General features: G+C 35.6%; 1 protein-coding gene across 4 annotated transcripts in view; it reads right to left on the bottom strand.

The window, feature by feature from the left end:
* VPS8 (VPS8 subunit of CORVET complex) overlaps positions 1–26,264 on the bottom strand; it is a 222,944-nt gene that overhangs the window by 168,060 nt on the left and 28,620 nt on the right. For 3 of the 4 annotated variants that reach the window (XM_064493453.1, XM_031452660.2, XM_064493456.1), the window contains exons 9-20: positions 25,922–26,008; positions 23,529–23,596; positions 22,128–22,281; positions 21,965–22,024; positions 20,161–20,268; positions 15,962–16,042; positions 13,759–13,929; positions 6,942–7,016; positions 6,208–6,243; positions 5,050–5,140; positions 4,575–4,621; positions 3,533–3,622 (exon numbers count right to left, since the gene is read on the bottom strand). In XM_064493453.1, the coding sequence (XP_064349523.1) occupies positions 3,533–3,622; positions 4,575–4,621; positions 5,050–5,140; positions 6,208–6,243; positions 6,942–7,016; positions 13,759–13,929; positions 15,962–16,042; positions 20,161–20,268; positions 21,965–22,024; positions 22,128–22,281; positions 23,529–23,596; positions 25,922–26,008 (1,068 nt within the window). Of the gene's footprint in view, positions 1–3,532; positions 3,623–4,574; positions 4,622–5,049; positions 5,141–6,207; positions 6,244–6,941; positions 7,017–13,758; positions 13,930–15,961; positions 16,043–20,160; positions 20,269–21,964; positions 22,025–22,127; positions 22,282–23,528; positions 23,597–25,921; positions 26,027–26,264 lie in introns of all 4 variants that reach the window. The other variant, XM_064493459.1, reaches the window with a different exon arrangement.

Raw genomic sequence — 26,264 nt, 5'->3', positions numbered from 1 at the left:
TAACAACGTTTTTTGCGTGACTGATTCTACAGTATGTCATCTCAGATCAAATCAGATCAAATTAAATCATATATTTGTATGAGAAATTCTCACAAAAGCACCCAACCTAAATCTTTTTTGAAAAGTTGGGTATTGCCTTTACTAACTTTTTAAAATAATTTGAATCTTCTATTTTCATTATAGAATAAAACCTCTTCTGAAAATTATAGGTATTTGTGTTGTACTATGGAAATTTGAACTTTGTTTTTATGATCCTACAACTTAAAATACTTGATTATTCAAGAAGATCCAATGCTAACTATACAGACAGAAATTAAATTATTTACCTTTAAGTATAAAGGCTGTTCAAGTAAATTATCCCTTACCTAATCAAATTAATTCTGACCTGGTGCTACTCCTGATTCTTTTGTCATTTTTGTCTTAACCTTTCAGTAACAGAAATGCTTGACATTGGAGTGGGGACTTACAAAAGTAAGACTCATTTTATCAACTGACAAATCAAAAATCCATTCTTTAGAAAAAAACCATTCTTTTCGCTTGAACTATACTTGTTACTGGTTGTTAATACAGAACATGAAATACATGCCGGACTTCAGCTTTTTTCTTTAATACATTTATCTGGACTTTTCCATTTTAAAGACCATTCTGTGTGCTCATGAAAATGAAGGCAGAATAAGAAGCATTGCTCTATAACAGAGTGTGGCAGTCCAGATGTGCGCTCTGAAGCCCAATTGCCTGGATTCTAATCCAGCCACATTGTTCACTAGCTACATGAACTGCAACAGGCTGTTTAATCTCTCTGTGCCTCACTCTCATTTATAAATGTGAATAATGACAGTACCTATCTGAGAGTGTTATAAAAAGTAAATGAGTTAATACGTGTAAAGGGTTTGTAACAGCACCTGCCACATGGTAGGCATCAAACAGTTCAGAAGTTTGCTCTAATTATCGTTCTTGATCACCAATTATCATCACCCCTTCTCACTCATCATTTTCCTGCACTTGCTTTGAAAATAATAGTATAGTGCAATGGTTAGTTAAGAGCTGGACTCTGAAGTCAGAAAAACGTGGATTGGAGTTCTGGCCCCACCTTTTATCAGCAGTATTACCGTGGAAAGTCACTTTAACTTCTCTCAGCCTAAATTTCCTCATCTAAAAAAATGGGGATAAAAACAGTATCTACCTCCTGGTGTTGCTCTGAGAGTTAAACAAAAATGAACATCATACCCTTTACACAGTACTTGGCATGTAGTATATATATATCTAGTGAATCTTTGTCAAAATCCCTTTTTTGTACCCTTAGCATTTTGGGAAGCACATTCTGGACCTAACTAGCCTCCTTTGTGATAGTCTTATAGATTCTTGATGGCTTTGGCAAATACCTTTGTTTATCTCTCTCTCCATCTTTGGTAGCTGTTCTGTGTTTTGTAGACAGATACTTCTCTCAATATTCTTCCCCATTTCCTGTCTCTTTGAATTGTTTTTGGTTATAACATCAAAATTAAAGAATTTCTTCTTTGTGAGCCCATTAGTATTTTGGAGGCTATAACCATGAATGTTTGCCTATATTTTTTTCTGAAATATCTGCTTTCTAAAATACAGGATTCATACTGAGTGTATTTTTCATTATTAGTCTTTAAAATAAAATAATTTTTCTATCAAGAGTCTATCCCTTCTACTTCCCTAATCACTGGTTACAAAGTAAATCCATAGTAACAGTTCCCACCATTGTTTCCTTTACCTCCAATGAGATTAAATCATTAATAAATAAAAAGTTATTAGATACTCGTTCAGCAAAGTGAAACTTCCAACAAATATCTAGATGATTAAGGAACACATTACTACAGTTTGTTTCTCAGTAAACTTTATGACATCTGCTTTCGAAGCCATCATCTACTCTGTCGTGCTGAAATTTTTTTCATATTTCTCCATCAGAATATCACTTTTGTTCCTTTCTTCTTTTATAGTTCTCTGCCATGTTCTTTGCCAGCACAGTGGTTTCCATATCACGCGCCTGCACGCACACACGCCCCCTTAGCCCCTCCTAGCATTCCCTATTGGGTATTTTTTTTCTACAAAGTATACCTCCCAACACAAGAGTTTTTACACGAATACCATCCTACTGCTTGGCAATAGGTAGCCTCTTGTTAAAATACTAAATTTTCTTTTCTATATATACTGCATTGGTACACAAAATCATTTTTATACAAGGTACTGTTCCCACACAGTTTTGTCTCCAAATGCTTTCTTTCTGCCATGTTTTCCTCCTAAGTTATCTATTTTTATAACTTTATATAGGTTCCTTCTTCTTTACTGAGAAATTTAATGAGCTTCCAGCCAAAAGGCAATGAAAGTTAATCCTCCCAGAAGTCCACTACTGTGGCATTAAGGAGTGCAGTTCAAGAAACCAAATTCTGCTCTGAGACTTTCCAATTGTTAATTGCCACATCTACCCTTGTCTTCCAAAGTTAAGAGCAACAAATGGAGATATAAAAAGATATGAGCTGTGCCTACTCCACAAAACTTCAAAACCCTTTATTTCTCCTCAATACTTCCATTAATATACACAAGAAAAGTTATTTTGGGTAGACTCTCAACTTTAAGATAGCAAGGACCACATACGTTTTACACACTATTGCCTAGTGCCTAGTACGTATCAGACCAAGAGTTAGACACAATTTGGCCCAAGGGCCAAGTCCTGCCCACAGCCTGAATGGCTCACAACTAAGAATGGTTTTTACATTTTCAAAGGGTTGTTTAAAAACAAACAAATTTTTAAAAATCATAAAGAAGAATATGTGACAGAGACCAAATGTGCCCCACAAAGCCTGTATTTTACTATCTGGGTCTTTTTAGAAAATGTTTGCTGACCTCTGTATTAGACCCTCAAATATCTGTTAAAAAGAGGAGGCAGGGGGTGGGGAAGAAGCTCTCTGAATGGGGAAGAAGAAACAGAAATCTGCAACAAATATATTTGGAGATCACTGCAAACAGTAAAACTCACATAATAAACACTGTGCAAGTCTTTAAAGCATTCCTGGTCTTCCATTTTCACTGAGTTTCAAGAGAAACTAAAGGTTTTTCATTAGTATATTCAAGAGATCATATTTATTTTTTGTAACTGATCTATTCTTGAGTCACAGGTGCTCCTAGAACTAAATTTAAACGTTGGCAGTACACTTCTTTTCCAACTAGCCTAGTTAACATAAGTGTCAGTCATCAGCAAGGTGTCAGCCACTGTGAGGTGTCAATTCACAAGTAAGTACCCTTGTACAGACCCTCTCTCCTTCCATGAAGCACCAGGTACCTAAGCACTAACACTCCACAACATTGTACTCATCTGCTCCCATGTGTCTGTACACCTGTTACTTCAAAATTTAATCATTCAGAATGCTCCACAAACTCTGTAATAAAGCTTTGAATACTGAAAAATGTTAAGTAAAACATGAAAGTCCCATTATCAAGTAATATCAAAGAGCAGTACGAGACCTATTCATGGCAAAGTCTACTAGAAGCACTTGCAAAGATGTACCTGAAAATGCTGCTCCATCACTTGGATTTTCCCCTGGTCTGGGCACTTTTTCAGAGCTCGATCTGCATAATGGAATAGGATTTCTACCATCTGTAAGGAAAACAGCCTTGTGTAGAAATTAAAACATATCTCTAATGTTTTTCAATACTTAATATATTAGATTCTCTTAACTAATAATGCTTTGTTATTGTATTAAAAATATAATGAAAAAATTTAGTAGCTTTATGTCCCAATTTTTTTTAACCTAGTCTAATTTCTTTCAGCCTTAGGGCTGGTACCAATTTGCTAATCTTTCCTAATAAATACCCCCAGGTTCCAGACCTCATTAATACACATATTGCTCAGGAAAAAAAAAAGATGAGGTTTAGCTCTTTAGTGATCCTCTGCATAGGTCCTTCCCAGATAGCCAATTCTTTTTACCAGTTACTGAGAAAATCATTTATGAGTCTAAGGAATGACTGATTTCTGTGCATGTTTTCCAAATGTTTATACTAATTTGGAATCTAATGTTCACCAATGCATTTGTACAATAAAAAGGAGAAGGAATGACTACAGTAAATGAATTCAACCAAATTTAGAGTAGGAAAACAAAGCTAATGTTAAATATTAACATTAACCATATTAATGCTAATTAATAATAATAATAAACATCAGCCCCCTCTGCTACCTCAGGCAACATGAATACTTGCACATACAGTATTTCTCATAATTACTAATCGGTTCATAAAGACTAACAAATGTCAATTTTCAGTGAGCTATCACTAGGTTCAGAAATTATCCAGATCCCTGGATTTTCCCCCTCCTTCTGTCTTTTGGTATTTTACTATTTACCTTCATAAGAGAGTGAGCAAGGGAAAAAAGAAAAGGTGATAAGAAGAAATTTTAAAAGTACTCAAGATAACAAGAGGGAATTATAATCTGATTTGCTTTTTTAGTCTCTCCTTGACTGCAGACATTTACCTAATCATACCCAAATATTATTAGCAAATACCCAAAGCAAATGTGTACTGTAGCCTAGTAAAGACCCTATTAAAATACTTACCCGATCTGCAACAACAGCCTTTCTCTTACCGGCATCCCCTGACAATCCTGCAGAGAAGCAAAATCCGGCATAAAACCAGTTAAACCACATCTTCAGGACTGAAATTGTTCTGGTCTTCTACTTATAACCTATGCTAACAATAGATACAATCCTAACAATCCTTAGGTATCAAAATGTTGGCTAATATGCCATAATAGACCTCCCATCTAGCAGACCAGACAGCATATCAGTATACTTCCCTTTTGTTCTAATAGTAAATTTTACTTATGAATTGAATTTTTACAGTGTCCTTTAAAATTCTATATCCTGTACATGTCATTAATCTTTTTCACTAAAAGTCTGCAAGGTTTGATAACATCTTAGTTACAAAACACTTATTAACACTTTGGTGAGTGAGTTCTGTAAGTGATTAGCATTATCCATTGTCTCTGCTCCAGAAAATAACATCTGCTACAGTGGTGTTCCATTAACTTACCCACTACTGCTTTTGCTTTTCCTTCATGAAAAGACCATGCGAGAGCCAAGGCTTCCGTGAGACAATCTTGTTTCAGGAGGTGATCCACTCTCTAAAATGAATGAATGAGAGAAGCCAGACTCCTTTGTCTGACCAACCACCGGTCAGAATTCCTATTCTACCTAATCTTTCCAGAAGTTGCTGCTTAGTAGCTAAAATTATTCCAAAACCATGTGAATATCTTATTCCCAAAAATAATTTCGTAAAGCACTGGACAGTACAGTGATTGTAAAGGCTAGTATAAGCAGTCACAAGACCTAAAAATGAAAAGAGGAAACAGCTGGAATGTCACTGTAGCAGAAATGGCTAGGTGTTTAATCATAACGTCTAGTTGCTCCTTCCTCCTTAGTAACAAATCTCAAGTTTACATGAGACAGCAATATACCAGTTAAAGGACATTTCTAAGACTCCCCTGCAGCCACTTTGGGCCATGTGACTAAGTTCTGGCCAACAATAGGTAAGTGGAAGTGTTATTTGGTATTTCTGGGATGTCACCCTAAAAGGACAGGGCCAGTCCTTCTCTTTCCTCCTTCCTGGAATGTAAACTTAACAGCTGGAGCTCCAGCAGTCATGCTGGAACATAAAATGACCTTGAGACTAGAATCCACACATAAGGATGGTAGAAAAGTGTAGTATGCCAAAGACCACGGAGCTGCCACACTAGCCACAGACTGCCTACCTCCACACTGCTTTTACATAAGAGAGAAATCTTCTTCACACCACTGTTATTTTGAATTTTCTGATATACATAGCCAGGCCTAATGCTGACTTACAGTCAGTTCTATCAAATCAAATACATAAGAGTTATAATGGTTTTGATGTACACTTTTGAAACTAAAAAGCACAAATCCAGGGGAGTGGGTATAGCTCAGTGGTAGAGCACATGCTTAGCATACACAAGGTCCTGGGTTCAATCCCCAGGACCTCCATTAAAAAACAAATATAAATAAACAAATAAATTTAATTACCTACCTCCATCCAAAAAATTTTAAAAAGTAAAAAAATTAAAAATTAAAAAGCACAAATCCAAATAATCTTTTTCTGCAAAGTCAAAACAAAACTGTTAAGATGCTCTCAATTCGATAGTGCTAACATATAATAAAATTACTTTGAACTCACCTCTCTCCAGCTCCTCAGCATCATCACATAAACAGACTGGAAAATAAAGAGAAGGAAATTAAAATGATCATCTTTAACGAACTCATTTGAGAGACATGTATGTCTCAGTCCCACACCTATTTTACATCTCTTTAAGTAAAAATATTTCATACTACAGTTAGAAGCATTTACTAAAGGGTCTTCAAGGGCCCACATTAAAGAGTAAATCAAACATGTAAAAAGTAAATTAAGTCTAAGAAGGAGTTAATTCCACAGAAAAGGAACAAGGAAAGTCCAATCTCCCAACATATTTCTCCATGTTAGGTTAAAAAAAAACTCCCAAGAACAAATTGATAACACAAAAAGTTCCTATAAGAAGTCAAATGTCTCAATGCATTTTAGTATACTCTAAGCTGCTGTAAGCTAAAGGACATCTTAATTACATGACAAATAAATATGATAAGGTATATTCTGGTCATGAAAACATAAATGTGAAAGACGATTATTAAAGTATACCTCTGAATAAAGAAAATAAACATCCCACAAACCAGAACCTAAACAAAAGTAAAAATACAATATGTCTAAAATGAGAGGAAATAAATTAGTTAAAAATCACGACCATATAAACCCTAAAAGTTTTAGATTACTGCTGATCAATATTCACTTTGTAATGCACCACCCTCTTTACCAGCAACCTCCTCCAGCCCCATCTATCCTGAAACAAACAAATGCCAAGTCAGAGTGGAAGAACTTACTTTTGTCCCCAAATAAAAGATCTGACCACCATAGCTACTGATGGATTGATAACAAGCCTTCTCTCCAACCAAAGCCTATAAAAAAATTAAAAAGGCAAAATTACATGCATTAGAAGTCTCAAGTTTTAAAGAATATGAATTACGAGGCAACATTTTACGTCAACACGGTTTCATCCCATAAGTGAGTCGGGGGGAAATGCCAATCAAATACCAGTCTGTCAGTGGAAGTAGAAGAAAAGAGAAAGTGCAAAAAGTAATTCTCTGCTTACACATGGTCTTTCTATTTTTCAAAGTAATGGGGAAAGGGAGGAATGCGTCAAGTTCTAAATCTAAAGGACAGCTGTTGTAACCTGCCTACTATTATTGGATGACAAGTAGTCACTGCTTCTGGCAAAGAATAGGGTTAATTGAAAATGGTACCTCCAAGTTCTTTGAAATAAATATCAATGTAAAACACAAGAGAAAACAGGAAGACAAAGCAGCATAGCATAGGAGGATCATCATAGCCCAGCAAATTAGAAATGAAACCTACTTTCTGGTCAATCTGGGTTGCAAATTTTGGCTGTCATCTACAAGGTATGATTGTAAACAAGTTTCAAACTTCTGACATTAAGTTTTCCCATCTTTGAAAACCATGCAGTTTCTGGGGGGCTTAAATACGTTAAAATGTATAAATCCCCAAAATATATGAGGCCAACAACTGATAACTAGTCATTTTTCTTAACTTTTCATTATAAAAATTTAAAATATATATACAAAGGTAGAGAGAATTAAAAAATGAATCCAATGTAAAACTATCAAGTAATAGTTTTTTCTAATTTTTAAAAAAATTTTTGGTAGGGGAGGTAATTAGATTTATTTATTTTTTAAGTAGCGGTACTAGGGATTGAACCCAGGACCTCGTGCATGCTAAGCATGCTTCCTACCACTGAGCTGCACCCTCCCCCTGCCACATTGATACTTGAATGTTAAACCAGCCCTTGCATGACTTGGATAAACACCATCTGATCAAGATTACTCTTTTTACACACTGCGGGTTTCTATTTGCTAATATTTTACGGATTTTTGCTTCTATGCTTATGAGGACATTGGTCAGTAGTGTTCCTTATTCTAATGTCTTTGGTTTTATTATCAAAGTTAAGCCAGTGTCATAAAAAGAGTTACATGCTCCCTTTTCCTCTATTTTCAAAAAGATTTTGATGTAAAATTGATTTTTTTTTCCCTCAAATATAACAGACTTCCCTAGTGAAGCTATCTGAGCCTGGCCTTTCTTTGTAGGAAATCAGTTAATTTCTTTAATTGATGTACAGCTACACAGATGTAGATTTTTCATTTCTTCTTGAGTCAGCTTTGATAATATGTGCTTTCCAAAGAATTTTTCCATTTCACCTAAAGTTATTTAATTTATTGGCAAGAACTTATTCAGATTATCTTTTTAATATCTATTAATATATCTTTTTAATACCTCTCATTCCTGATATTAGTAATTACATCTTCTCTTTCTTGATTAGTCTCAATAGAAGCTTATCAATTTTATCTTTTAAAGAACAAGCTTTGGTTTCTTTGATTTTCTCTATTGTTTGCCTATTTTCTACTTAATTGATTTGTGTTCATCTTTTTAATTATTTCTTCCTTTAATCTACTTTTAAGTTTATTGGCTTTTCTCTATTTCCTTAATTAAGACAGAAACTTAGATCACTAACTTGATGTTCTTTACTAACATAAGTATCTAATGCTGTAAATTACTCTCAAAAAACTGATCTAATTGTAGACCATATATTTTTGATATGTTGTGTTTTCACTTTCACTTAGTTAAGAATATATTCTAATATCCTTTGAGATTCCTTCTTTCACTGACAGGTCATTTATAAAAGTGTTATTTAACTTCCAAATATTTGGGTTTTCTCCAAATTTACCCTGATAATTCCTTCAACAATTTGCTGTAGTTTATTTTATGGTCTAGCATATAATTTATAGGACGCCCTATGTGCACTTGAAAAAGTGTGTAATTTGCTTTTGTTGGGTGAAATATTCTATAAATATCAGGTAAGTCAAGTTGGTCAATAATTTTTTTTTAAATCTTGTATGCCCTTGATGGCTTTCTGTCTATTAATTGTATTAATTACTGAGAAAGTAGTTTTGAAATTTCCAAACTATAATTTTGGATTTCTGTTTCTCTTTTTAGTTTTGCTAGTTTTTGTTCCATATATTTTGAAGGTCTGTTATTGGGTGCTCACACTTTTAAGATTATTATGTCTCCTTGATAAAGTAACCTGTTTTTATCAATCTGAAATTTCTCTTTATTTCTTATCGATATTCCCTACTCTGAAATCTACTTAATCTGATATTAATATAGCCATTCTAAAGATCAGTGTTTGCATGATATGTCTTTTTCCTTCCCCTTACTTTTAATTTGTCTATGTCTTTGTATCTAATGTTTTTTATAGATAGCACATAGTTGGTTCTTGCTTTTTTCTACAGTCTGGTATTCCCTGCCTTTTAATTGAAATGTTTAAACTACTTCTATTTCCTATAATTACTGGGAGAGTTGGGTTTAGATTTATTATCTTATTGTTTTCTACTTGTACTATCTGTTCTTTTTTATGCTTCATTGAATTTAATATTTTTTAACATTCCATTTTGTTGCTACTATTGTAAAGTCATACTTTTTTTGGTGACTGCTCCAGTGTTTACAATATGCAGCTTTAACTCATCTCAGTCTACATTTTATAAAATTTTATTTTATTGAGTTATAGTCAGTTTACAATGTTGTCAATTTCTAGGGTAGAGCACAATTTTTCAGTTATACATGAACGTACATATATTCATTGTCACATTCTTTTTCCCCATGAGCTACCACGAGATCTTGTATCTATTTCCCTGTGCTATACAGTATAAACTTGTTTATTTATTCTATATATACCTTTAAGTATCTACAAATTTCAAACCCCCAGTCTGTCCCTTCCCACCCACCTCCCCACTGACAACCACAAGTTTGTACTCTACGTCTATGAGTCTGTTTCTGTTTTGTATTTATCTTCATTTGTCTTTTTCTTTTCTTTTCTTTAGATTCCACATATAAGCAATATCATATGGTATTTTTCTTTCTCTTTCTGGCTTACTTCACTTGGAATGACATTCTCCAGGGACATCCATGTTGCTGCAAATGGCATTATGTTATCATTTTTAATGGCTGAATAGTATTTCATTGTATAAATATACCACATCTTCTTTATCCAGTCATCTGACAATGGATATTTAGGCTCTTTCCATGTCTTGGCTATTGTAAATAGTGCTGCTATGAACACTGGGGTTCAGGTGTCTTTTTGAAGTAGGGTTCCTTCTGGATATATGCCCAGGAGTGGGATTACTGGGTCATATGTAAGTCTATTCCTAGCCTTCTGAGGAATCTCCATACTGTTTTCCACAATGGCTGCACCAAACTGCATTCCCATCAGCAGTGTAGGAGGGTTCCCTTTTCTCCACACCTCTCCAGCATATACCATTTGTGGACTTTTGAATGATGGCCATTCTGTCAGTCTACATTTAAATATTATACTATTCGATATATAATGTAATAATTTTACAATGATATAGTTCTGTCCCCTACTCCCTACTGGCATATACTATTTTTGTTATACTATTATCTCTACTTACCATAAACAGTACATTATTTTTGTTTTAAACATTCAACTGCTTTTTAAATTACAGCTTTGAAGTATAATTTATATACCACAAAATTTACTCATTAAGAGTGCAATAATTTTTAGTAAATATACTGTTGTTCAACCATCACCAAAATCCAGTTTCAGAACATTTCCACCATTCCACAAGGATCTCTTTTACCCATTTTCAGTCAATCCCCATTCCTACTCCCAGTCCCCATTGTACTGTCTTTATAAACCTGTCTTTTCTGAAATTTCATATAAATAGAATCAAACAATATGTGGTCTTTCCATATGGCTTCTTTCACTTAACACAGTATTTCTGAGGTCTATCCATGTTGTAGCATGTGTCAATAGCTCATCTTTTTTACTGAGAAATAGCATTCTATTACATGGCTATGACACATTTTGTTTATCCATTTATCAATTGGTGGACATTTAGACTGTTTCGACCTTTTGGCTATTATGAATAATGCTGCTATAAACATTTGTGTACAAGTATTTGTGTGGACATATGTCTTTGCTTCTCTGGGGTAGCTACCTAGGAACAGTACTGCTCAGTCATATGGAATCTTTATGTTTAATATTTTGAGGAACTGCCAAAACATTTTCCACAGTGGCTGCACCATGTCCCACAAGCAATATATGAGAGTTCTAGTTTTCCCGCATCCTAATCTACAGTTGTTACTCCCTGTCTTTTTGATTACAGTCATCCTGGTGGGTATGAGTGGTATCTCACTGTGGTTTTTATTTGCATTTCCCTAATGATTGATGATCCTGAGCATCTTGTCATATGCTTATTGGCCATTTGTGTATCTTCTTTGGAGATTGCTGAAGATTGTTTCTGATGAGAAATCTGCTCTTACATTTATTATTGCTCCTCTGCGTGTGAACTTTTTTCTTTGCCTCCTTTAATATTTTCCTCTTTCCAACTCATTGGATCAACCTATGTACGGTTTTCCTTATTTTACTTGTGTTTGTGTTCATTGAGCTTCTTGAAATTTGTGTTTATTGTTTTGGAAGTTTTTGACCATTATTTAACCTAACCTTTTTCTCTCCTCTTCTTCAGAGATTTCAACTACACACATATTAGGCTACTTGGTGCTGTCTCATAGGTTACTAACCTATGAGTTTTTTTTAATTACTTATTCTGTTTCATTTTGGATAGATTCTACTGCTGTACCTTCAAATTTTTTCCTGCAATATCTATACTCTGCTGTTAATCCCATTCAGGGTATTTTTTATCTTAAGCACTGAAGATTTTATCTCTAGCAGTTAGATTTGCATCTTTTTTAATATCTCCAAGTCTCTACTTAACTTTTGGACATATGGACTATAGTTATAATAACTGTTATGTCCTTGGTCTGCTAATTCTAACATCTGTTTCAGGTCTATGTCAGTTTTGATTGATCTTTCTCATCGTAAGTTGTGGTTTTCTTCTTCTCTGCATGCCTAGGAATCTAGGCATGGCAGACATTGTGAATTTTACCTTGTTGAGTTCTGGAAATTTCTGTATTCCTATTAATATTTTTGCACTTTGTTCTGAAAGGTAGTTAAGTTACTTGGAAAGAGTTTGATCCTTCCTGACCTTGTTGTTAGTGGGGACCAGAGCAGTGTTTGTTCCTAATTACTCCAACTACTGAGGCAAGATGGCCCTGAGTACTCTGCCCAATGCCCAGTGAATCATGAAGTTTTCCATGTGGCTGGTGTAAACAAGCCAGTGTGAGCACTAGATATAGTTCCTTCTATATCTTTCAAATATTTCTTTCCCTGGCCTTGGGTAGTTCCCTCATATGCATCTGCTGATCAGATGTCTGCTGAACACCCAAGGAGGACCCTTTGCATAGTGCTCTCCTCTCCAGTACTCTGTCCTGAAAACTTGACCCACCTTTGTCTTCCTGCAGTCTCAGCTCTGGCTCAACTCATGGAGTCCTCCAGGCTCCAGGTGGATTCCTCCTCCTTGAGCCACAGACTAGAAACACTCCCAAGACAATCATAGGTCTCAGGTCACTTGTCTCCCATTTTGTCAGGGATCACTGACCTTTATTGTCTGATACCCGGTATCTTGAAAACTATTGTTTCTTTTCTTTTCTTTTTTTTCTGATTTTTTTTTTCTAGACAGGAGAATAAATCCAGTCCCCATTATTCAATCTTGGCTGAAAGTGCAAGTTTAAAGTTCACCAGTATTTTTAATAACCACTCAGACAAAAGAAAATATCTAAGTTTGGGACAATAAATATTCTTACTATAGTGAATTCCATTGCATTACCATTTCTTTTTCTGGATTTTCCTGGTTTCCAAATTCTGAAAATATATATGGAAGACCCTTTCATACATACTCCATGCTCTGAAGTTCTAATAACTTAGGGAGATTTGAGCAATGGCTACATATTATACTGTGGACAACTCATTAAATGTAACAATCATTACTATTTTTTTTCCAAGAAATTACCCAGAGAAGCCTCAAAAGAATCTAAATTTCCTGCTTAAAGATTACTAGTTTAGGAAATATGAGACTGCAATTCAAGGTAAATCAACTGTAAACCACTTATGTAAATTGCTAAAGGCTTTTATTGTCATTGCTTAAAATATAGTAAAATTAATACTAAGATCATAACTTTTTGTGTCTTCCTTCTCTGCAGGCTCCTACATTTCATCTACTTCCTATTCCTAAAGAATCTTTCTTTCTCTCAAAGCCATCTTTGCCTTTTTAGTGACCACAGCCTCCATACCTGTTCAACCCTTTACCAAGCACTGAAATATTTCCAAAGCCTCACAGGCTACCTGTCTCTCTAGTCATTCATTCCTTAAGTCTATCAGGCTTGTTGCTACCACATTAAACTTTATAAAATATTTTGTTTTTATTAAATTTCTTTCTCATAAATTTTCAATTTCATTTCATCATTTTGGTATAAAACTTCTTTGGTATTAAAATAGTCACATTTCTGGATAGAAGGTAACAGAAATTATTTCAGTTTTAGTTCACATTCCTGAAAACTTACACACTCACATCCACTTCACCCTAGTTAACGGCCCTTAAGGAAACACCTCAAGACATAAAGATAACTCCTCTGAGTTCCTATTTCTAAAGCATAACAACAACAAAATACCAAGTTTATCTAAGCAGTACCAAGATAATGGATTGCCCTTACCAGTGCCTGGCTCACATTTCCTCCAGTGGCTAGTGATTTGAAATGGCTGCTATTATAGACCAACTGAACTTCTGAGATCTCCACTGTCTCCAATTCCTCTTGAGTTTGCCGATCAATCACATGCAACTTCTCTACACTGTCCAAGAGCACAATTGTGCGTGAGTTTATCCACTGTAATTCAAACACACAATACAAAAGTGAGGCCCATCCCACACCACCATCCAGGACAAGAAAGCTTGGTCCCTCAGTTAAATTACACTGAGGACCTTATTCATTTAATTAATAACTTGATGACAACACATTTACAGCAAGAACTACTCAGGGACAGCCCAGAGAACAGCAGGTGCACAGCACAGTGTTGAGTTTTGATGGTATTAAAATGACTCATAACGTAAAAGGCTAACAGCTCTAATAAATATTATGGGATATATTGTTTTTTAATAAAAAATTTTAAAAGGTACACTGGCACAATGACACTTAAGCAAAGTGACCAAGTTTACATTTCTAGTGTTTCTGACATTGTAATCAATCAATAGGGCAAATGAAACCTTGTAAACCTAGCTGGCCAATGATTGCTAGCATTTAAGCAACATATATTTTAAAATAGAATCTATTTAAAATACGTATTTCCTTCAAAACATATCTACAAGTTATGGGAGAGTTCTTTGCTTTCTATTTCTCTATATATTCTGAATTTTCTTTAGTAAGTACTATTACAGTTTTAAAAGTAATAACTTAATAATATTAAAAATCTTCTGAAGGATACCATTTTGATAAATTTCTTGGGTTATGTATAAGATTTCTATTTTCAAAATATTTTTTTGAAAAATCTCAATTTCTCCCCAAGAAATAAATGAAGTCTTAAAATCTCAATTAGAATTCAAAATTAGACAGAACAAAGTGCTTCCCCTGCACTTTCTCTCTCTGGTATTCATTTTGATTTATTTATATGATCTATTCCCATGTTATAAGAAATTACTTGCATAATACCATATCAAAGGCAATCAAGTTCAAAATGATCAATTCTCTTTTAATTATGCTGAATATATACTTTATACTGTGTAGTGAGTGGCTGCTCTAAGGGAAGGGCTTGGTTTGGTTTTCAAAAACAATTCTCAGAAAACAGAGTTTGACATTCAAACAATCTACAAAGAGCTTTTTTTAAGATGCTCTCTTGATTACTTTAAGAAACAAAGTGTCATTTGGGATAGACATTATTTAGCCTTATACAACCTTAGTCAAGTGCTAGTTTTTAGATACTTTCAGAGGGCACCTGGTTAAAAGAGAAAGAATGACAAAAATGTTAGCAGGTTTAGCAATTATAGAGATTAGACCCTCACAATTCTAAGTGCTGATGTGTTGTAAACAAGCCTTTTAAAGGGAATTAACAAAGCAATGCAGTTAGTGTCCACATCATGGATAACATACAAGACAAATGAAAAACACCAAATATCCTACTGTCAGGAGAATGGCTACTTGCGGTTGGGAAAAATTTTTCCAGGGACAGAACCATATGCAGATTTTTAAAGTGCTGCATCTCAAACATCTTAAATGGAAGCGATGATGAATTCTAAAAAACTATGTTAGATGATTCAATGACAAGTTCTGGTGATGTTATATACATATTGGAAGAGGCTGAACAAAATAATTTCATGAAATGTGTATGAAAAAAGTATTATAAATCAATAGTCTGTATATGAGATTAAAAGGCAATGTGCAACTAAATTAATAAATCATCTATTATAAAAGTTGATACAAAAAGAAATAATCTTTTTTTTTAATCAAAAAGTTGCTCAGGACTGAGACGCATGGTAGAGAATTCTGCAAAGTTTTTAGCCACAAGAAAAGAATAATTCCTGAACCAGTAAGGGCAAGCTTAGAAGTACAAAAATGTGTTTACAAAGAAAGCCTGGCAATGATCCTGAAGAAATGATTCTAATCTCCCCTTTGAGTTAATCAGAATATTAAAAAAAATCTTTTGCTGATCCTGCCAGTGTTCAGCAGGATTTAAGGTTGAAAGACAATAAAAATAATGTGGCATCACACCAAGCTCAGCCTTTATTCAATATGAACGGGACCTCACTGCTGTCCTTATTTTATAGAATCTCAAAGGTCATGGTTCACAGCAAAAATCCCTAACACAGCATGGACTCAAAACAATTACATAAAATAAATGAGGATATTTCATTTCAATTATACTCACAGTAAAGTTGATGAGGTCATAGTACAGGTGAAGATGCTTTTGCTTAGTAACATGTATTGCTCCAGATTCGTCTCTCTTAACCTGGTAATGAAATAAAAACAACCCAAATATCAGCTATCGTTTGAGACTTTGCCCTTGACTAGATGACTAGTCTTTCATTTAGTCAATCCACCTAGAAAATGATTTTCATACATAGATAAGACAAAAATATTGATAATTAAAGAAACTATTATACAAATGAAAAAAATCATTCTCACCGCGATCTGTACCAAAATCCAAGATGTGCCTGATCAGGGGTCTGCTTGTCAGTTTAAGCAGACCTCATTTTATCGCACTTCACTGCACTTTGCAGATACTACTTGTGTTCACAAATCGAAGGTTTGTGGCAATCCTGTGTTGATCAAATCATTCAGCACCATTTTTCCAACAGCATTTGCTCACTTCATGTCTCTGTGTCACATTTTGGTAATTCTTGCTACAGTTCAAACTTTTTATTATTATTATATTAGTGATGGTGATCTGTTTTCAGGGATCTTTGATGTTCCTATCATAAAACTGGCATTTTTTTAAGCAATAAAGCATTTTTAAGAGAAGGTATGTACTTTTTTTTTTTTTTTTAGAGATAATGCTATGGAACACTTAATAGACTACAGCATAATGTAAACATAACTTTTATATGCACTGGGAAGCCAAATAATTTGTGTGACTCACTTTATTGCAAAATTTGTGCTTTATTGCAGTGGTCTGGAATTGAACCCACAGTACCTCTGAAGTATGTCTGTACTGGCAAATGCTGTAATGTAACATTCATTCTGTCATAATTCAGAATAACCTAACTCATCACATCAATGACTGTATTTAGCTAGAGTTAAAGCATAAAATGGGACTGGTGACAAGTTGTGAAAAAGTCAAACAAAAGTTCATTGAAAGAGAAACACTGCTGCAGTGACAAAACGAGACTTTTCTAAAGTATGACATTATTACAGCTCAAACAGCCCCAAATCTCCCCCCAAAAAACTCAAGTGTCAATATTTTACTTATATATGCATATACATAAATATACACTCTGTAACCTTCAATCAGCCTTATAATTTGCTCTCTCACCTTCTGTTCCAAGGTGACAGAGCACTGAAGAAGAGAGACACACAGCACAATGACCTGCCTGAAATTCAGGACATTCAATTCAACCTGGGTTTTCTTGCATACCCCTCACAGTAATGTCCTTGACGTCTTCCTTTCCTTTTAAGTCTCAATTCCTCTTTGCCTTCTAGTCCTGTCACTTGCAGTTTTGACCTCACCAGATATCTTAACAACTGACATCACTGATGTGAACCCTCCGTGTATTCCATCTTCAGTTCCTAAGTCACTTTCTCCGTAAGAAAGGATGCTCTGGTAAAAGGAACATGGGATCTAAAGCCATGTGTTTAAGAGTAAGTTCTGCTAATATACCTGTCACCAAGGGCAAATCACTTATTCTTTCAGTTTCCTCATTTGTAAAATGAAAACAAGACAGCACCAAATTATTCTTATCTTGTATATGTTGAAAGTGCTTCATAAACAAGATCAATGGCAACATTAATTATTCTAAGATTTGCTAAAGAAAAGCACTTCACCTGTACACACTCTAACTTCTACTCCCTCCATCGCTGTTTAATATACCCCCTCCCTTGCTACCACATTCAATCACTCCTTTGAAACGGTGTTTTCCCTCTTGCTATCAAACATGTCTCTGACTTTCCCACCTTCAAAACAAAACAAAAAACTTTCTTTGATTTACTTCTTCCAGAAAGTTATCCATTCTCTTTCCTCTTACAACCAAACACTGTACTATGATTGTGAATCATCTTCTAGACACCCATTTCTTTAACAAGGCTCTACAATCCAGCTTCCACCTCAATTCTGCTGATAATCCCAGCCCTCTGAAAAGCTTCTAAAGAACTACTTCTTGCACATCCTTTGGCCTTATCTTCAGTCTTCTTCCTTGATCTGTCTTTGGTATTGGTATTACCCTGGAATTGATAATGTTCTGAAGCCTCTCTTTCTTGGTCTTCTGTGCAATGCCATACTGTCATATTTCCCCCTCCTACCTCTATGTGCCTTTATAGGAACCTCTTTTCCTATTATCTTTTCTTTTTCCTTTCCCTTTCATGAGCGTCCACCAAGGTTGTTTATGCTCAAGCTTTTGATTTTCACAGCTTCAACTACCTTCTTCTGTATCCTGGAATTCTCATTTGCACCCCAGACCTACACTGCCATCTACCCAGAGAACACTCCCCAATACAACACTTGAGAGTCCCACCTTCACTTCCAACTCAATACATTCAATTCTTCCCTAACCTAATTCTTCGAATACTTCATGCTTCTAAAATGCAAAGCCAGAAATGCAATGTTTTGTTCATGTCCTTCATTCCCCAGATCTGGTAAGAAAAGAAGCCTTGTCTTTCCTTCAAAATGCCACCTCTAAATCTCACTGCAACCAACCATCCTTATCTGCAGCCCTCACACTTGCTTTATTATAAGAGCAAAACCTTCTATTTCCCTGCAACTTACTATATAATCTGTTCTTTTGCTATTTCTACAGTAATCTTCTTAAAATGTCACTTTAATCACATCACTTTAATTACCTAAGAACCTGTGATGGTTCCCCATTACCAATCTAGGATAATTATTATACAATCTCGATTAGAGGTCGGCAAACTTTTCCTGTGAAAGGCCATACAGTAAGCATTTTAGGTTCTGCAGACCATACAATCTCTGTCACAACTACTCAACTCTACCACTGCAGTGAGAAAGCAGCTGTAAATAACACATAACTGAATGGGCATGACTGTCTTCCAATAAAACTTTATTTACAAAAACAGGCAGCCAGCCAGATTTGGCCCATGGGCCATAGTTTGCCAACCCCTAATCTAGATCCATGCCATATATTCAGCTTTATACTCCGTAGTAAGTTTCTCCCTGTCACCAATTCTATGAACATTTATTAGGCACCGACAATATACAAGCACTGTCCAAGTGGCTGGAATGCAGCAATTGATCTGGTCTTTAGATTTACAGAGCTTTCAGTCTAGTGAGGAAGAAAAAATTAGATAACCCACTTAAAAAGGGCTGAATGTTATCAAAGGAGAAGGTCGTACAGGGTCTGTAGCAGGAAAGGCTAAATGAGGTCATGAGGTCAGGGAAGGTGATGCTCAGCACGTGCTAGGATGACATGGAAGAGAGCACAGAGCTTTCCTGGCAGAGGTGTTGGCATATGTGAAGACATCAAGGCCAAAGACTAGCCAGGAAGCTACTCCAGAGCCCAGGCCAAAAATGTCAGTGGTTTAGGCTTGGGAAGAGCAACAGGGGAGACAAAAAGGTTGTAAATTCAGGAGATTCTGGAGACAGAATCAACAGGATGTGGTGATGAAGCAGAAATGAAGGGAGAATGCAACTGATAGAAGGCAATTTCTAGATTTCTGGCTGGAGAAACCAGATGGACAGCCGTGCCCTAGCTTCACCAAGCTAGGAAACCCAATAAGAGACTACACAGGCACATTCTTACCTCTGTAACTTCAGTTCATCTTATTTCCCCCAACCTACATATCCACTCCTCCTGTAGCATTTGCCGTATATCCTTCATAAAGTCTTCCATGGCCTCTCTAATCCATAGAAATCTCTTCATACTCTAAACTTATATCAATTTTTAAATTCCCATCACACAGTTGAATCCTTCAACTGTTCTCCTGTGTCATAATAAATTGATTGGTTTTGCCTTTCAAACAATATTTTAAGCTACATGAAAGAAGAAATTAAGTTTTACTTACTTCAATTGTATCCATCACAGCGTGGAGAACACAGCAGGCACACAATGACACCTACTGCCTAATAAGTACACTATATATAGACAGGTAAGCCATTAACACAGACCCATGTACATTCATCTATTTATACAGACACTTAAACCATCAATTATTCATTAGTCAAAGAAAATGAAACTGAGAAATACTCCATGGAGAGGCATGGAGCTGAGGGTGATCAGCTGTTTTCCATGTTAACCACTAAAGCCTCAAATAAAAATTAAATAGGTCACTCTCTCTCCAAAGAATTATGTTTATTATGCATGTTTCTTTGACACAATATTAAATTACTGATGAATCAGAAAAATAATCTAATGATAAAGGACTTTATAACAGATACAGCATCATATTAGGACTCACCAACAGAAAATGAACAACATCTCCTCTGCAGAAGGCAAGCATGGGATTCACGTAATTATGCACTGCCACAAAGTGCCAGGCCAGCAGTGGAACACTGGAAGGATCCATCTAATCGAGAAGAAAAAAAAGTCATCACAGTAAATAGTCAGAAAAGCAAAGAGAAAATTCCAGTTAAAAACAGCATCTGACTAGCATTCCTTAAACTTCTCCTGATTTCTCATTAAAATTCCAACAGAGCAGGGACTGACTGGGAAGTGTCATGAGGGATCTTTCTTGTGTTGATGGTAATGTTCTACATCTTGACAGAGGTTTGGATTACAAAAGTATATACATTTTTCAAAGTTCAGCAAATGTACACTCAAGATCTGTATGTTTCATGTATGTACATTTTACACCAAAGGAAAAACATCAATAAGCACTGAACTCTAGTTAATTGTATGCATGTCAAATATTTAGGAAAAAGGCCATTGATTTCTGCAATTTACTTGGAAATACATTTTTTAAAAAAACCATAATTTATTCAATGGAATATTACTCAGTCATAAAAAAGAATGGAATATTGTCATTTGCAGCAACATGGATGGACCCAAGGATTATCACACTGAGTGAGTCAGAAAGAGAAAGACAAATACTGTATATCACTTACATGTGGAATCTAAAAAATAATAAAAATGAACTTATTTACAAAACAGAAATAGACTCATAGACACAGAAAATAAACTTTTGGTTACCAAATGGGAAAGAGGGTGGGGAGTATGAGATTTAGATACACACCACTATATATCAAACAGATAAAACAATAAGGATTTACAGCACAGGGAAATATATTCAGTATCTTGTAATAAACTATATTGGAAAAGAACCAGAAAAAATATGTATGTATAACTGAGTCACTTTGCTGTATACCTGAAACACAATATTATAAATCAACTATACGTCAATTAAAAAAACACATAATCTGATGAGTGGATGGAGATGGATAGGTATATAATAAAGGACAGTCAAATGCTAATGATAGAATTTTACAATAATAGGTATATAGATGTTCAATGTGAAATTCTTTCAACTTCTCTATTTGTTTGAAAATGTTCATAATACAATGTTGGGGGAAAATACCAATAAAAACATACCAAAAGATGCAAACACATACCACCACGATAAATCTCAATTAGCCAATGAAGCTCACCTAAGAACCATTAATGGCAATCTAAGCCAGCTTTGCCATCTGAAAGGCAGATCTGCTTCCCCTGGGGCCCAGAAATGCACATTATACCAACAAGTAAACAGAAGAGTGGTCTTCCCTCAGAATATGAAAAGAAAATGTATGTATGTATATGTATGTATGACTGAAACATTATGCTGTACACCAGAAATTGACACAATGTTGTAAACCGACTATACTTCAATTAAAAAAAACATAATATGTTCTGAGAAGTATCATCCCCCAGAGTAAAATATCAGAGGCAGAAGAAGCCAAGGAAAGAACAGGTAGTAGCAATTTTTGCTGGCTATTAAGGTGGGGTGTTCTCTATCAGTAGTTCAGTGTCAAAGCTGCAGCTATTTATGGAAGAACTTTAAGGAATAAAGATAGGAAAGTACAGATCTCATGATCCCCAGGACACTGCTCGAGCCACCTGCTCATGCTGTTCTGACCACATCAAGGTAAGCAGGCACACATCTCTGCCACGCTGACTTCCACTCCACCTAGTTTTCTGACAACGTCACAGAATTCACCACTTGCAAGTCATTTTCCCCAACCTCCTGACATGATCTTTTTGCCCATAAAATGGAGACGTTTACTCACCCGTCCATAAGGAAAAGTCATCCACACTTTCAAGGATGGCTTCAATCCAATGACCAGTATCTTTAGGAGAAAAATACATTTTTAATATGTACCCTGCAATTTTCAAACTTTGGGTATTCAAAGCCTCTAAAAGGTGTGAGTTTTATCTTCTAAATACACCTACCTTTGTTAAGGATGCCATGGCCAATAAGGAAAACTGTGTGATGGGATGATCTTTCAACTCAGGCTTAGAATGGAGAGGCTCAATACAGCAAACTTCGCCCTTAGAACCACTGAAGAGGCACCTAGATTCACATGTTCTCACTCCCATCACTCTCCTGAAAATGTAACCGAACACTTCAGAATCCATTTAGCAATAATCCAAGGCACCAAATCTCTAGAGTGGACTACTACAGCCTCCCAACTCCTGCTCCTGCCCCCAGCAATCCAAACTCCACATGACATCAGCATGTTATTTTTAACCTATGGGTCAGATTTCTCACTCTTCTCCTAAAAACACCCCAATGGCTTGCTACTATACATAAAAATAAAATCCAAACTCTTTACCATGTTCAAAAGGTCCTATAAGATCTGGCTCCTGCCTTCACTCCTCTCCCACTTTTGTTGCTCCTGACAAACTCATGTTCCAGCCACACCTGCCTTCTCACCATTGCCCAAATGGGCCGAGTTGTGCCCACCTCAAAGCCTCTATGTTTGAACGGGTTCCTCTGCCTAGAACACTTCTTGCAGATCTTTGCATTTATTGACTAGATTGTCATTCAGGTCTCTCCCCTGAATTGTCCTGAAGTGCACTCCTGTGCACTGAGCTGTCTTATTTTCTTCATAGCGCTCATAGCTATCTGAAGTTATTGCAGTTATGTGTTAGTTTATTGTCTGTCTCCCTACTCCAATCCCAACCAGAATGTAAGTTCTATTAGAGTAACAGCCTTGTCCGGTTCACAGCTGTAAGTCTGATCTCTAGAACAATCCCCAAATGTAGGAGATGCTCAGCTAATAAACATTAGCTGAATACGTGAATAGTATTTTTTAAGCAATTATTTCTCAGCCTTGTTAGAAAATATGAGAGATACAAGAAACATAGTCCTTACTTGGAAGAACTTAAAGAAACATAATACACATTGAATTTACATTCTACTCTTTTTTAAAGTCAGCTTTATAATGTTCTTCCATGTATCTAAACTGCCTTTGCTCTTACTTACAGAGTAAACAGGGCAATTTCAAAGCAATAAAAACCTTTCCATACCTTGACATTATGATTATAATCAACTGGGCTTGGGCCTAAACCAAAATTAGTGAGATACTCATGGTTCCCAAGCATGACAGAAATTATGAAACCTCTGGGGAACAGGAGTCTGGACTACCAACTCACACCTACTGAAACAGAATTCTAGGGGGCCGGGCCTGGAACTCCGTATGTTCTATATGCCTCCCCAGGTAAGTGTAATACATGGCCACAACCTATTTTCAATCACATGGGTTTTCCAGATCTCTTCATATTCAACTTCAAGTCATTAAACAAAAGCTAATCTCTTCATTTATCTACAAATGTCTATTAGTCTCTTACTTAAATGTCAATTCAAAAACAGAGCCTCCGCTGTCGTTGCAAATTGCAAGAGTTGGATCATCTGTAAACTAAACAGAGAAGGTATTTATTTTCTTACAGATTTTTAAACAACCAGTCAAGTGTTAAAAAGGTAAGAAGAAAATTCACAAATTTTTAAAAATCTAAGACAAATACATTTAAAAGCATTTGAAATCACCTAAATTAGATTTAGCTCATCACTCTCAATATACAAACTTGCCCATATTCAGAATAAAAACGGCTCAGTATCTTTAAAAAACTGAGGCTTTAAAAAAGCAAAATCACCTTTCCTCAGGATAAAAGAAAAGTACAAACTCTGATTCATAAAATCCCCAAAGTTCTCTACTTAGGTTCTTACATTAACTTTTTCTAACTTGCTACTAAACTGAATGGAATACTTTGGTTACATCTGCAGTTGCCTAGTTTTCAAGAATGAAGACACAGTAAGATATTCAGTATCTTTGGGACATAAACTTGTCTGAATGTGTTTTCTGAATAACTAGAGTTAATCCACTATATTTAAAATAGTTTAACTTTTTATGTAACTCTTCCTAAAATGTGCTGCCTCCTTGATGTTCTTCAACACAATATACTTTAGTTACTATTATTTACCCCCAAAAATCAGCAAATGTTCACAATGACAGACTGACCTAAGGGCTTATGAAGTATGGTACAGAATGTTGTAGGATGCAAAACTGGGTAACTTGATTTGTACCACTTACAGAGACTAGTCTCCCTACCCTCAAAGATTTGTGAACCATCCTAAATGACATGCCTTTGTGCTCTTCAGGGATGCTGAGGTACAGGAGGCTACTATAAGATTATTCTTCCTCAACCCCACACACAGGCAAAGTCCCACACCTTTGCTCTCAAGGCCGAGCTGAGCAGTTGCCAAAGTGGGAAGCACAGACCCCTAGGAGTGTAGGGAAAATAAGAGCACTCGTGATTTTATTTATTAATTTTCTGCTTCTTGTGTATGTGTTTTATTATGTACTTAAATATTAGTACAGTAGCACACTTAAATAACTTATAAATAGATAGATAGATGTATAATGAATGCAAGCCCAAATTGTTATTGATGGGACGTGTAGGATTAAGTTTGGGAAACAATGAGTAAGGGTACTAAATTGCAGGCGGCCGCTGACAACGGAAGACTTCAGAAGTATCTTCAAAGCATCTGCATTTATCGCCATCGCCAAGCAACACAACGTCCGTCCACTACTGGTCTGCCTTTAACCTCAGTTGCATTCTTCCTTTTTCTCTCTGCCTTTCTTTCTTCTGTTTCCTATTGTTTCTCCCAAAGAGTTTGCTTTTTCTGCACATAGACTGGACTTTTATAAATACCACCAACTATTTATTCCTTCCACCAAACAATGGCTGAGCAACTACCACGTGTAACACACAAAAATAAAAGAGAAACAGATTTTGGGTTCAAAGATCTTAGTCTATTAAAGGAGATAAGACACAAACACAAACAACTATAACACATTAGAAGTTGGCTCATGCCATATGAAAAGAGTCAAGATAAACTGCCATGATGTTCAGAAAGAGAAGAAATTCTCTCTACTTTTACTTGTCTCGGTTGTTTTCATTGTTACTAAACGCTTCAATGCTGCTTTGTCACAAAAGACTTTTATGTAACTAACATAGATGCAGACACATAAACTCCAGATGCTCCCAGACTTTAAAAAGCGTATGTATGGGTAAGAGAGCTGCACAGCTAAGCAACCAAATGTGTACATGATTAAAATCCAGAAGATCTGATTTTAGACTTCCTTAGTTATAGTCCTTTACATTTTATACTTCTGAACATGGGCTTGACAGCATACAGAAACCAAAGTTCACATTGTATTTATAAATGAAATATGTTACCTAAGTTGGTTTATTTTTTTTCAGGCATATAAGGAGAAAGCCAAGACTCAAATCTTGATGCTTTTCCTTTGGAGGCCTGAAAGAAAATAAACCAACAGATTCATTTCTAAACATAACGCAGACCTTGGTTCTTTCACAATTGGTGCCCTGAACCTCAGGTAACTCCCAACAAAGTGTGACAGAACACACCACCTCAGCAATAAAATCCTGACGGGCTAAACAAAAAGTAAAAAGACCTTTTAAAATCCATACATGAATTTTCAGTAGGGTACTGCCCGTCTTTGCTGCCAACCTTTCGTCTAGGATCTGATCAATTTACTCTTTCCTGCTCTATCTACTAGACTTCAATACAACTTATAGCTGAATGTTACCGTGCTAGCCCATCTCTAATTTTAACTTGGGAAAACATCTTGTTGGGCCAGTCAAATAAAAGACAGTTCATTTTCAAGGATTCTGCTTATAAAGAAACTTACTTTAAAATGGATACAAAACAAAGAGTTTACCTTAATATGCAATATTGCTGTTCCTGGAGGATGAGCATCTGTTATTGATCTTAGAAGTTTTCCACTGGCCAAATCCCACATAGTGATCTATAAGACAACTAAATGCTTTAAAAACAAATTTATTGCTCTTTTTTAGACTTAAGTATCCTGGCTTTTGGCTGAAATAATCTATTTCTGGTCTATAAACATTGCAGACAAAGAACTATAAAGTTCAAACATAACCAAAGGCTGCAGACCCACTAAAGTGTGGGGCCGTTATTCTACCTTCAGCCTCCCCTCATCCCGCCCAATCTACTCTTCCCTTCAGATTTTAAAGGTTGTTCTTTTACTGAGAGGTAAAAGA

Source organism: Camelus dromedarius, chromosome 2, assembly GCF_036321535.1.
Source record: "Camelus dromedarius isolate mCamDro1 chromosome 2, mCamDro1.pat, whole genome shotgun sequence".
Lineage (NCBI taxonomy): Eukaryota > Metazoa > Chordata > Mammalia > Artiodactyla > Camelidae > Camelus > Camelus dromedarius.
The sequence above is the reverse complement of the archived record's forward strand: the minus strand, read 5'-3'. Positions and strand labels throughout refer to the sequence as shown.